Source organism: Oryza glaberrima, chromosome 1 (assembly GCF_000147395.1).
Source record: "Oryza glaberrima chromosome 1, OglaRS2, whole genome shotgun sequence".
NCBI lineage: Eukaryota > Viridiplantae > Streptophyta > Magnoliopsida > Poales > Poaceae > Oryza > Oryza glaberrima.
Window position 1 is genome coordinate 26,272,508 of NC_068326.1, and position 12,649 is coordinate 26,285,156.

Genomic DNA, 12,649 nt, shown 5'->3' on the forward strand with positions numbered 1-12,649 from the left:
TCGGCATGACCTACTCTATATTGTGGAGTTCAAATCAATACAATAATTCATAACATTATAACAACAATAACAATCATCAATCTCACATTTCAAAGCATAACGATGTCCACATGTAGGTCCAGAATAACAATACAGTCCAGAATAACAATATAGTCCACAATAACAATAGAGTCCACAGTATAATGTCCACAATTACAATTCTAGTTCGAATGAAAGGAAATAAACAAGGACATGCATAGCTATGCATTCCACCGATTATATGCCATATTGTACTCCTCTGTGGACATGAGCATCAAGCCATGTGAATGTAGCAACCCCGCCTTGTATTCCTCCCAACTTTGACCGGTCCATGATGATGTTGTTTGCCACTGAGCGTACAATTGAGCATACCACTGAGGCTCTTGCCATTCATACACCCATGTAGTAGCAGGATAATCAGAAGCTTGCGGACGGTTGTACACATACGTTGGATAGCCACTTTCAAAGCTAGAGGCACTGAATGAGCTAGAGCTATCCTGTTGTATGTCACTGAATTGTTGCTATTGTCGGACTCCCGGTGCAATGGTAGTTCGTTGAGAGCTTGGAGCACCATGATCCCGGTCCTGAGTAGCATGAGTGAAGTCGCCCTCACCTGCAAATCAAATAATTGCAAGAAAATTATCCAGTACTGAATTGGAAGGTGAAGGTTGAAATTGCAACTGAATTATATCACACCAGTGAATTGAACGGGGCTGTGGTGATCTGATTGTTGGGTGTGACCCCTAGGAGGCACATTAGTAGTGCCTTGGCCTCCTTGACCATCGTCGTCGCCGTCATCTGTTTCAGTTCTTGAGCTACTATCATTGGACTCTTGGTAGTCTGGGCTTCCTTGGGTCTCTTCATCGCTATCAACACTAGTCGATCGTGGACCCTTGCCCTTTACCTTTTTAGATGGACGTGCTTTTGGCGGCTTTCGAGTCTTCCTTTTCCCAATATGAGTGTCACCTACATTCGTATGAGCCCACTCAGCAATACTAGAAGCTCCCGTGGTCCTTCGCAGGTCATCCAAGTTGACTAGGTCAGACACAAGTTGACTAGGCAGGGGAGCGTCATTCTCAGCTGAATCTTCATCTAGTTCGGGGCAAGCATTAGAGCGAGCATTGTCCATCCATTCGTTGATATGATTGTTAGTTTCATAGAATGAGAGGTCCGCTAATTTTTGAAGGGGACCATCGTCCTCCACCCTAATTTGGGCATTTGCTTGCTGAATTCGAAGGCGAAGGTTGTAGTTCACATACACTAGCTTGTTGAGCTTCTTGTGGGTAAGTCTATTACGGACCTTCGTATGTACGAATGCGAATGTGCTCCAATTCCTTTCACATCCACTGGAGGAGCAACATTGACCAACCAAACGCAACGCAAGCTTCTTCAAATTCGGCGTGTCTGAGGCGAACATAGACCACCATTGTGCTGCAAAAGCCAAGTAACATGTCATTTCATAATTCTGAATACATCAAGATGAATTAGATATATCATAGTTCCATGATTAAAAACATACTAGGTGAAGTTTTCCCATCTATGGTCATCCTTCTTGCTAGTGCCCTCACAAATTCACCCGTCTTACGTCGGTACATCTCAACCTCCAGCAAAGCGGCGGCAGCCGTATCGATATCCGTCATCCACTCGAATGCCTGTCGGAGGTCTTGGAAGACAGTAGCACTTGGAGAATACGCGTAGTGCGTCCTAGGGTTCAATGCGGCAGCTACAAAACATGGCACAGGTTAAGTAAGAGTTACATAATATGCCATGTGGATTATGTTATGACCAATACTTACCGGCATTGATGAGAGTCTCATTGGTTAGGTCGTGCATCCTTCTGTTCACAATCTCCATGTATGCTTCAAACTTGTCCTTTTGATTCGCAAAAAGACTGTCATACTCCATTTTGAGCAACTGATATCTCAAAAGTACCTCACTCAAATTGGGGTTCTTGTCCTCGTCAGCAAACCGAAGGAATGAGTACATAGGTTGGACAGAATTCACTACTGCCTCTAAGTTCTCCCACCAAGACAGACTAGATAGACATGCATGTGCATATCTACCTTCCAAAGTCCCACTAAATTTGCTTTGCATGAAGACAGAGGAAGCCATCCATTGCATAAAAAGATCTCGCTTCCTAAGGAAACTCTGGAGAAACATGTAGTTTGTTCCGAACCTTGTAGCATTCCACTTAACCAGTTCACCACCTATAGCTGAGACCATCATAGCATGCAACTTGTTATGATTGTATAGCCATCTGCAAATTTTCCTAGCACTCTCAATCACCATTTCGTGGTCTGGCATTTTTCCAACCTCCTAAAGCATCAAGTTAACTGTGTGTGCCACACAAGGTTGCCACACAATTGTCTTGTATTCTTGCCGTAGTAGTCTGCACGCCTTCTTGTAGTTAGAGCCATTGTCAGTGATAATTTGAACAACATGCTCCGGGCCTATTTCGCGTACCACCTTCCTTATCTCCTGCATTGGTAGATAACATAATAAAAATTAGTCCATGCCCCTAACACTGACGATAACAGGTGATGAAGTAATTTATTGCATGAACCATACATACCTTCAGCACAAAGTTAGCATCCTGGCTTTGCCCGGTCGCATCAATGGACTTGTGGAAAAACATTATTCCATTGCAGTATATCAGAAAATTGATGACCGACATACTCGTCGGACCTATCCAAGAATCACACATTATAGTAACACCGTACTCATCCCAATCCTTCTTGAACCTATCAAATTGCTTCTTCACATCCTTCTCTGTAGAATCAAGATATTTTCCATCTATCTCCTTACCAGTTGGAGAAGGTACACTTTCACCTACAATTGACGTATGAAATAAGTAGTGCGCAATGAGTTAGAAAAAAAGAAGTTCCTTAATAGATGCATACGTACCCCACTTTTGTGTCTCCCGAACGGCGCTCACAAAGTATGGATTATCGACGTTTCTACCAGGAATGCCGGCGGTAAAGAAGAACCTTGCCCATGACTCACCAATGGCTTGCCTAGCTTGCTTCCCCTTCTTTGTGAAGAATCCTGTGTCAATGCGTGGCTGCACAGGGGCCTTGGCAGATGCTAGGTTGTAATCTCTCACAGCAGGTGACTCCCTATGAGACGTAGCCCTTCGTAGCATATTGGTAATTGGGTTACTTCTACCTTTCCGTGCCTCCGGCTGAGCGGATCCACTCCCACCGCCATGCTCATAAGTGCCACCATGCTCCTCAACATCCCTCCTAAAGTTTTCGTCTTGTCGTGAGGCTGCAATGGCTGCTTCCATTTGTTCCTCCTCGTCAGCATCACCTGTTAGGTCATAATAGTTGACCTTTACTGCTTCAACCCTTCTTCCGCTATCACTCTTACGCTGGTCACCTGCATCTTTTATCATGTCCAACTCACGGCAGAAGAACTCACGGACATCTGGAGGCACTGAATTGCAATATGTAACCCCCTTCCCTCTTGCAGCCAAGTGTTGCTTTAGTCTTGTTGCCCCACCACCGCCCCTCTTTGTATGGCAATACTTACAGCGCCATCCAGGTGGGATATTCTCCCCGTGCTCCCACACAGGGTCCCTACTATCTGACATCTCCACCCTGTATCAAATGCATGAGAAATTATCACTGCTAATTATAAACATACCTCCCATTATGCAATAATACGACGTAATTATATGTACACTGTAAGCATGCATCCAAATTCTTCCATACTATGACGTATTTAATTTAACCTATATGTACATAGACCAAAGCAATCAAATATACTTCACATGCATGGTTTTAGCCAAGCACGGGCAACCAAATGCCGAAATAAACTCATATTCCCAATGTATTTCACATAATCCCCAAATATACTCCACATGCATATTGGTAAAAATATGTTCTATTGACCTAAATCCCCAAATATGTTCATGCATATCACAGTAAAAAATACCATACCACGGTTCAAGCCACGGTAACCACGGTAGGGTGGACGGTTACCACGGTTTTCACACGATTACCGCACATATGTATATCGTCGCATAGCTTACGAAGCCGACGGTAACCCTACAAAACCGCACGGTTACCGCTCCTAACCGCGCGAAAACCTTCAAAACGGAGGGATTACCTCTTGCCCGTCGACCCAGGCGATTACCGTCCCGTACCGCGCGGTTACCGCAGCTTACCGCGCGGGAACCGGCCTCGCCGGCGCGGGCGCATGCCGTCGCCCCTTTGGTCCTGAGCGCAGCTACGCGAGAGAGGGGAAAAACGGTAGGATTCGCCAGAGAAACGAAGCAGAGGCTTCCAAAGATATTTTCCTCCCATTGTGGGCTTTACTGGGCCTCGTGAACAGTGCATACTTGGCCCATTCCATTTAATCTTTTTTCTTTTTTATAATTCACAATAGGTTTTGCGCTCAAATTTGAATTTACCTGCATCTTTTTGATGAAATTTTTTCACCATAACAACATACAAAACAAGCTTTACATCCATGATTTTTTTTATTTTTTTCGATTTTTTTTCAAATTTTTGAATTTGAGCAAAATTTGCCCAAACCCTACCGCCGGTTTTCGTTACCGACCCCCCACGGTAAGCCCGGTAACCGCGGTTACCGCGCGGTTACCGGTGAGAAAGTGAACCCTGAGTGTAGCATTTTTTTTTTCTTGCTGTAGTGGAACTCCTTGAACAAATCAAATGCATTAGGTTCTTCATCATTGTATTTGTCATCCTGAGAACAACATATATGCATTAGGTCCAGCATGAATTAAGATGTTACAAAAATCTGGACAGCTACTGTTCAACTGAAAATCCAAAAGAACATGTTCAACTAATTTCTAGCCTCATTCGTTGCACACAGTCACTATGTTTTCCACTTAGACAAACAACTGCAACAGAGGTCTTTCACTGCATACACATAGACATAAAAACAATAACTTTTAATCTATTAACACACTCAACTTAGATATAGATGGAAACCTAACTCGTCACCTGTCACACAATCATGTATTGGCATGATGTAGGGCGGCGGTGCTGCAGATCTACAGGATGGCGTTGTAGGGCGGCGGTGGTGCCTGATGTCGCTGGTCGGCTGGTGTGCAGCGGTGATGCGCGATGGCGCGGCAAGCAAGGAGGCGGCGTTGCTGAACTACGCGGCAGTGGTGGGCAGCGGCAACGCCGCTCCTGCCAAATTTCGCCGTGGGCGGCGGCGGCGGTGTCTCAGATTGGTTGCGGCTGGATGTCGAACTGACTAACTGAGTCGTGAACTGCGGGGTTGAGGAAACCTTACTCCTCCGTACATACACAGGTCAAAATAAGTACAGAATCCTACAATAACACATCAAACCAACTAGCGCAGTGGTAGGATGGGGTGCCTTCTACTGGCAGGTCCATTGGTTCGATTCTCGTTGGGCGCATTATTTGCTTCTATTTTACCAATTCGAGTTCTTTTTTCCTTTTCGAAATGCCAACTCCAGCTGCTAGGCCACGCTGTGGGCAACATCCTGGGCCAACTCAACTCGAGTGAATGGCATTAATGGGCCACGCCAACAGGGATGCTGGGCCAATAATAAATAAATAAAAATATATAAGTGCAGAATTGGACATCTAAAACAAGTGTTTCAAATGGTAAGACATATTTCATACCTTCCTGCTCAATGTGGGTTCAAATCCAACATGCTGCAGATTTTTTCCCCATGCGCACCATATTTTTTTAGTTTGCCATATTATGCATCATATACATGTAACAAATTAACAAAATTATTTTGTTCAAATTTAACAAATCATCATATACATGTAACAAATTAACAAAAATATTTTGATTTTTCCCCCCATGCGCACCATATTTTTTTTTAGTTTTCCATATTATGCATCATACACATGTAACAAATTAACAAAATTATTTTGTTCAAATTTAATCATCATATACATGTAACAAATCAACAAAAATATTTTGTTCAAATTTAACAAATCGTCTTTTGGGTTTGATTCTTCTTGCAATCATATTTTTTGTTTTTCTTTGCGCTACAATTTTTTTATTTTTCTAGGCTAACTAGAGTATGACGAATTTAAAATCATACATTGTGACGGTTCTGATAAAACCGTCACGATTTCGCGGGCTGTGAATATCCACTGGGCTCATCTGTGATGAAAAACAAAATATCGTCACGGATCACATTTGTCAGTGACGATCCATAAATCCGTCACCGAGAATCCATCACGGATTAACAAGTTTCTTGTAGTGCCCGCAGCAGTCTCCACCGGCTCGTGGTCCAGCACGACGACATGCTCGCCGCGGACCTCCCCGCTTAGCGCCGCTGCACCTCTTTGTCATGGGCTGCTACCTCGGTGGTGCCAACGCGTGCGCCGAGCTCGTCGAGAGCGGCAAGCTGCCGGTGATGGCGAAGAGGCTGGGGGAGGAGGGGCTGATGCAGGAGCTCGCTAGTAGGGTCCGGCTGCTCATGAACCCGACATGGACGACGCCGCAAAGAAGGCCAGGAGGGAGAAGCGGAGCACGCCGTCGATGCGGCGGCGGAGAAGGAGGAGCACGCCGGCCACCGCGCCGCGGCGGGATCCGGCGGGGACGAGGGAGACGACGACACTGACGAGGAGGAGAGGATCCCATCGGGAGTAGTGGGCGCGGGGCACGCCGACGCCGACGACCACCATGCCAGCCGCTAGGGGGCTACCGCCTCCACAGCCTCCGCCTCCGCCACTGCTGCCTACTGGCCGCCACGCGCTCGACCGCCTGCCGCCACCGCCTCCGCCACTGCGCCTCTGCTCCACTCCGCTTCGCCGGCCGTCGTGCTCGCACGCCGCCTCCACGACCGCCGTCCTTCTCTCCCGCCTCGCCCCTACCATGTTGCAGAGAAGTGAGAGAGAGGAGGCTAACGTGGATAACCCTGACATGTGGGGGCCACGTGGATCCCACGGTGACTCAGCCGCCACGTAGACCAAAACTGGGGTCAAAACCACCGAAAGACCTCGGGTAACCGGTTTTGTATGCTTAAGGAACCCCGCATATCTAGTTTTGCGGTTGAAGGACGTTTTTTTATCCCGATGACAAGTTGAGGGACCTTCGGTGTACTTTTTCCGATCCATAACCATAACCATAAGAGCAGGTACAATAGCAGGCTATAAACCAGCTATAAACACATTTCAAAGAGATAAAAGAGGAGAGAGAAGGGCAGCGCTCCGGATTACAAATTTGTAGCTAGCTGTAGCACGGACTCCAAGGTACATATGTGTATGACAGATAGGACCAGATATTAATTATGTAGTATATGTTCATAGACAACTATTGTATAAATTAGCTATTAAGTTGACTATAAATAATTTGGAGCCAGCAATTGGCTATACTATTAAGCTTACTCTAAGCAGAAGGCCTACCTTCCTTTGCGGCTTCGGGACGATATACTAGCTGTGGACACGCAGACCGGCTTGTGGGCTTTTCGTTTTTAGTGGGCCATACGATGGTTACGCACAGACCGGCATGACGCCCCGTTTGAGAGGACGGCAATCGGCACGGTGGAAAACGAGGCTGAAATCCAGACAAACCTAAGCTCCTGAACGCACCAAAGCTCCTGTTCAACCGAGTAACCAAACCATACATCAATCAGAAGATACCACGGTACCAACAACAAAACAAAGGGGAGTAACCAGCAACAGTGTCTTGGCGAGCTCACAAATCGTGTCACATCATGCAACTTGCAAAACAAAGTAGAAATTCAGAAATAACTGGCAGAAAGACTAGAGGATTTCTTAGAGGAAGGTCGCCACAAATACCTCTGAACATGCAAGCATGAAGCAGTGGCGCACCCAGTTCAGATGTCTACTCCATAATGGGCGAAAAGCCGAGTAAACAAGAGAAAATTTAGATAACAATCAGCGATCAGACGAAGTTAATGACATTTGCTTACGACGGTGCAGCCAGCAGGCGCCTACTTGTCCGAGACGCATCCAAAAACAAGGCTAAAGAACAACGACGGCCGGTACGTGTCGCGCGCGCGGATGATCAGAAAGAATCGACAACTATCAAACCCAGGAGAGGACGAGCAGCAACACGGTGGAGACCATCACGAAGACCCTCAATGGCCCCAGCGCCACGCCGCTCCCGGACACGGCGAACGCGAGCGCGGCGACCGCGAGGAGCACGCTGGGGAGGCGGCGCGCGCGCCGCCTAGCGGTGGCGACGGCCCGGACCACGACGAGCAGCGTGACGACCTGGACGAGCTGCAGGCGCGCCTCCAGGGCGCCCACGACGGCCTCCTCGAGCTGGTCCATCAGCTCGGCCGCCTCGGCGTCGACGCCCGCCGGCGCCAGGCGCCTGGCTCGCGCGAGCAGGGGCACCAGCATGGCGAGGCGGGCGGCGTTGTCGCGCATCCTGGCGTGGGCGACGTCGAGGGCGAACTGCACGGTGTCGACGTCGCGGAGGAGCGGGAGGAGGTTGCGGAGCACCAACGGGACCATGGGATGCGCGCTCGCCATGGGTGGGAGGGGGCGATCCGGCGATGCAGCTGTGGGTTTTGCGGTTTGGAGCTAAGACCAAAAGGGGGTTTTGGTCTTGGGGTTTTTGGCATTTTGCAGTGGAAAGGGAGAAAGAAGATGAGGCGAGTCCGCGAGTGGTGCAGGGATGTCAGATTGTCAGAGTACTGCGTGTGCCAGGCTTAACTTGCGTGGAACGTTAGCTTAAATCAGCAAGTGCTTCGTTTAAGAGCTGAGAATCATAATTAGGTCTACTCCTACTAGATGCTGATACCGTTTAGTGATGACAAACTGGAGTTGTGTTCTTATTTGACGAGCCGAGTTTAGATACAAAGTTTCTCTTCGAACTTCAGGTGTGTTTAGTGCACGTTAAAATTGAAAGTTTGGTTGAAATTAAAACGATGTGACGAAAAAGTTAAAAGTTTGTGTGTGTAGAAAAATTTTAATGTGATGAAAATGTTAGAAGTTTGAAGAAATATTTTGCAACTAAACACGGCCTACTAACTTTTCCATCACATCAAAACTTTCCTACACACATAAACTTTCAACTTTTCCGTCACATCGTTTCAATTTCAACCAAACTTTTAATTTTAGCGTGAACTAAACATACCCTAGAATGTTTACTGATGCCAATCTAGCTATCCAATAAAGGCTGTGTTTAATTCACACCAAAATTGGAAGTTTGGATCAAATTGAGATGATGTGACGGAAAAGCTGGAAGTTTGTATGTGTAGGAAAGTTTTGATGTGCTGAAAAAGTTGGAAGTTTGAAGAAAAAGTTTTGATGTGCCTAAACACGGCGAAAGACAAGTAATTCTTTCAAAATTTGTTCTCCTTTCCCTCGAGTCCACCGGAGGTCCGGACTAGACTAAAGAGTTCATTCATCCATTGCAATGGCCAATGGCAATATGGCATGCAAAAAAGGTTCTAGTTGTGTAGTATGGTTCGAGATAAAATTTACTCTTTTTTTATATTGACTAGTTATATAATGTTACTGGATGGCTTATGGACTATTTTTATATTATATCGTGGATGCCCTAAAGGATAACTAATTTAGAACGGAGGGAGTAAAGTTGATCAATGATCCCTATGCATGAAAAAACAAAGTGGAACAAGAGCAGTACACTACTCCAGTCAGTACAAGCATTCCAGCGAGCAAACTTAGGGTGTGCTTGGTTTGCTATCATGTTAAAATATAGTTTTGGTAGTGTCAAGATTTTGGTAACTTTTTGTGTGCTATTGGTAGCAAACCAAACACTATTAAAATACTATTCAAAGTGCCAAATAATTTGATAAGGCATATTTTGGCTTCAAACCAAAATGGCCGTACTATCACTCCGATCAATGCATTTGTAGTACAACTGTGCAGAACACTTGCAGCAGGGTGCAGGCGTTCAGCTCACCACGTTTCACGGACACCATCACTCCGATCAATATACTCCATCGGTGCCGGTAGGTCAGCTGGACAGGTTATGAAGGGCTGTTTTGGATTTGCCCATATTTTGGTAGCTTGAATATTTGGAGCCAACTAATTTGGTTATGCCCATATTAAATTTGGTAGTAATCCGGAATATTCTTCACTATAGTATCACAATTCGGCTCTAGTTGGAAGTAAACCAAACATGAGTACATGACATTATAAACTTATGGTAGTGCCAAAATCGCCTCTATTTTTTGTACTATCAAAGAATTGGTAAAGTACTGAACCAAATAAACACGAGCAAACTTAGCGATACACCACAGGTTCAAGACGAGATAGATCTCGTTTGCTCCCAAATGCCACTCGCCCCATCGAAGCTCTGGCAAGTGGCAACAGGGGATGATCTGGAATGCGTCGGTATCCAAACAGCCAGAACAGCTGCAGGATCGTGACTCTCGCGTAGCTTGAACATCCAAACGCATCACTTTTAGGGGCCCCCGCGTCGCTCCCAGGGCAGGGGCGACACAGGAGGCGACACAGCCGCCGCCGCAGCACCACCCCTCGCTGCCCTCCTTCCGCCTCGCCGCCGCCCGAGCGGGCCGCCGGAAACCGTGCGGCCGCAAGGACGGCGGCGGCGGGGCCTTCTCCCCCGAGGTCGCGGCGTTAGCCTTAGCCCTGACATATCTTCGGGGCGGCGACAGCGGCGCTGGGCGACGGCGAGGCGGCGGAGGCGCTGGGTGGCGGCGAGCGCAAACGACATGGCGAGGCGGCGCTGCCGGATCTAGCGTCTGCTGCGCGGATCTGGCGCGAGGGCTGCCCCAAGCCGGCGGCGGCGCGCGCGGGGGCGGCGGGGTGGCCAGATCCGGCCCCCTTCTATCCGGATCCGAAGCAGGAGGCCGAGCCCCGACCCCAGGCGGCAAGGCGGGCGGGTGCGGCTGTGCAGAGCCGGCGAGGGCAAGGTTGTGGCGCGGCCGTACGGAGGCAAAGGCGGCATGGCTTGGCCGTGCGGAGATGGTGGTGCAGCTGTGCGGAAGCGGAGGCGCAGGCGCTGAGGTGGAGGCACGAGAACGAGCCGGCTGGTGCGGCGCTGGCGGGAGGAGGAGCGTCGGCTGGTTGGCCGGCCGGCCGGCAGCGGCGGAGGCAGCGCGTGCACGAGGTGCGACTGGCGAGAGCAGAGGCCAGTGAGGCTCGGCCGGTGGCGGCGGAGGCGGCCGTGGTGCGCGGAGGTGCGGTCGAGGTGCCGGTGCGGCGCGACGAGGCTACCCGGCGTGGAGGCAGTGGCCGGTGCGGCAGGAGGAGAGGCCAGTGGCCCGGTGAGGCGCGACCGGTGGCAGCGCACGGAGACTGGCCGGCGGGGGGCGCCGGTGCAGTGGTGCCCACGCTCCGGCGGAGGTTTTGGATGGCGGTGGAGCAATGGTACATGTGTGGTAGATCGACAGGTGGTGGACGGCGGGTGAAAACCCAGCCCAGCCTTGGCCGGACAGGTAACAATGACGTTCGAGCGTCATTCCCCTCCTGAGGGCGTTGTCGTGCCATCTCGCCCCTCAAGGAAGGCTGCCGAGCGAAAGCTCAGTCTCGGCTCTCTTTGAGACCTTGACGGATGGCGGTGGCGGTGTTCCGTCGCTTCTCTCGTTGGAGACGTCGTCTAGGCATCCCCTTGCCGAAACCCCCAAGCAATTGGTGCAAGCACACCCTAGATTCTCATCCTCTTATGGCGGCGTCCTAATTTCTACAAGTTGGCCACGTCGGAGGGCCTAGGGGGAGAGGTGTTCCATCTTCTCTCTCACCCTCTCTCCCTGAATCCTGAAATCATGGATAGAGTTGGCTTTGTGTTGATTGTATGGGTCGGGTTTTGGGTGATCTCGGCAGTGTTCTGCTGTTGGCCTAGCGGCGGTCAGTCACGCTTAGCGGCGGCCGGTTCGGTGCTAGCCTTCTCCTGGATCTGTGTGTTGGCGCTGTCGGTGTGTGGGTGGTGGTATAATTTTCTTTTTTCCTGGTTACGACCTTCCAAGTTTGTAATCTTGTAATTTTTTTCCGCTCTATCAATAGAACTTCGCACCGTCTAATGCGAATCGTTCAAAAAAAAAAAAACTTATCCAGAACAGACAGAAAAAACCATTTTACCCACGAGCTTGACTCTCTTGACCAAAATCCACCCGCAACAGATTGTAGCAGAAACATGGCGTGGCAAAGGTTTAAACAGAACACACAACACATTGCTGCAATCAGATTCTAGAAAATTCGTGAATGGATTAATCATGCCATCCAAGAAGGCAAGAATTTATAATAGATCCAGCAAATGAATTGGCAGGGGGAGATCGAAACAAGATCGGCTTGGATATCTCTGAACAGAACAAGGTTTTCGCATCAGAAATCACCTTGTCTCAACTGTCAAAATCAGAAGGGGAGGGTGAAACAACAAGACGAGCAAAAAAGCAAACGAAAAAGCTAATCTCCCGATCCATCTACGCTGCTCACCACCGGAAAGCTAAGGAACAACACGAACGCGGCGCCGTCGCGCGCGCGCGCGACGTCGAAAGATCAGGCCCACCCGGTAGCACTCGAAGAAGCCGCACATCGCCAGAGCGAGGATCCTCGCGAGGCTCCTGGACACGGGCACGCCGCGCCTCGACTCGGCGTACGCCACCACGGCCGCGGATCCGGGCGTAACCGAGAGGAGCACGGCGGGGATGAGGCGCGCGGCGCGCGTGACGAAGACGTAGGCCCGGATCATGACGAGCGTGCAGACC

General features: G+C 49.1%; 2 protein-coding genes across 2 annotated transcripts; both read right to left on the reverse strand.

Annotated features, from left to right (window-relative positions):
- Positions 1–122: 122 nt before the first annotated feature.
- On the reverse strand, positions 123–1,967 carry LOC127760120 (uncharacterized). Its single transcript, XM_052284332.1, has 4 exons — positions 1,815–1,967; positions 1,538–1,741; positions 715–1,449; positions 123–631 (listed from the first exon to the last, which is right to left on the reverse strand). The coding sequence occupies exons 1-4, from the start codon at positions 1,921–1,923 to the stop codon at positions 540–542; spliced, it is 1,140 nt and encodes a 379-aa protein (XP_052140292.1). The 5' UTR covers positions 1,924–1,967; the 3' UTR covers positions 123–539.
- Positions 1,968–1,970: 3 nt separating this feature from the next.
- LOC127785241 (uncharacterized) lies at positions 1,971–6,459 on the reverse strand. Its single transcript, XM_052312711.1, has 4 exons — positions 6,341–6,459; positions 2,923–3,617; positions 2,591–2,847; positions 1,971–2,496 (listed from the first exon to the last, which is right to left on the reverse strand). The coding sequence occupies exons 1-4, from the start codon at positions 6,457–6,459 to the stop codon at positions 2,335–2,337; spliced, it is 1,233 nt and encodes a 410-aa protein (XP_052168671.1). The 3' UTR covers positions 1,971–2,334.
- Positions 6,460–12,649: the final 6,190 nt, after the last annotated feature.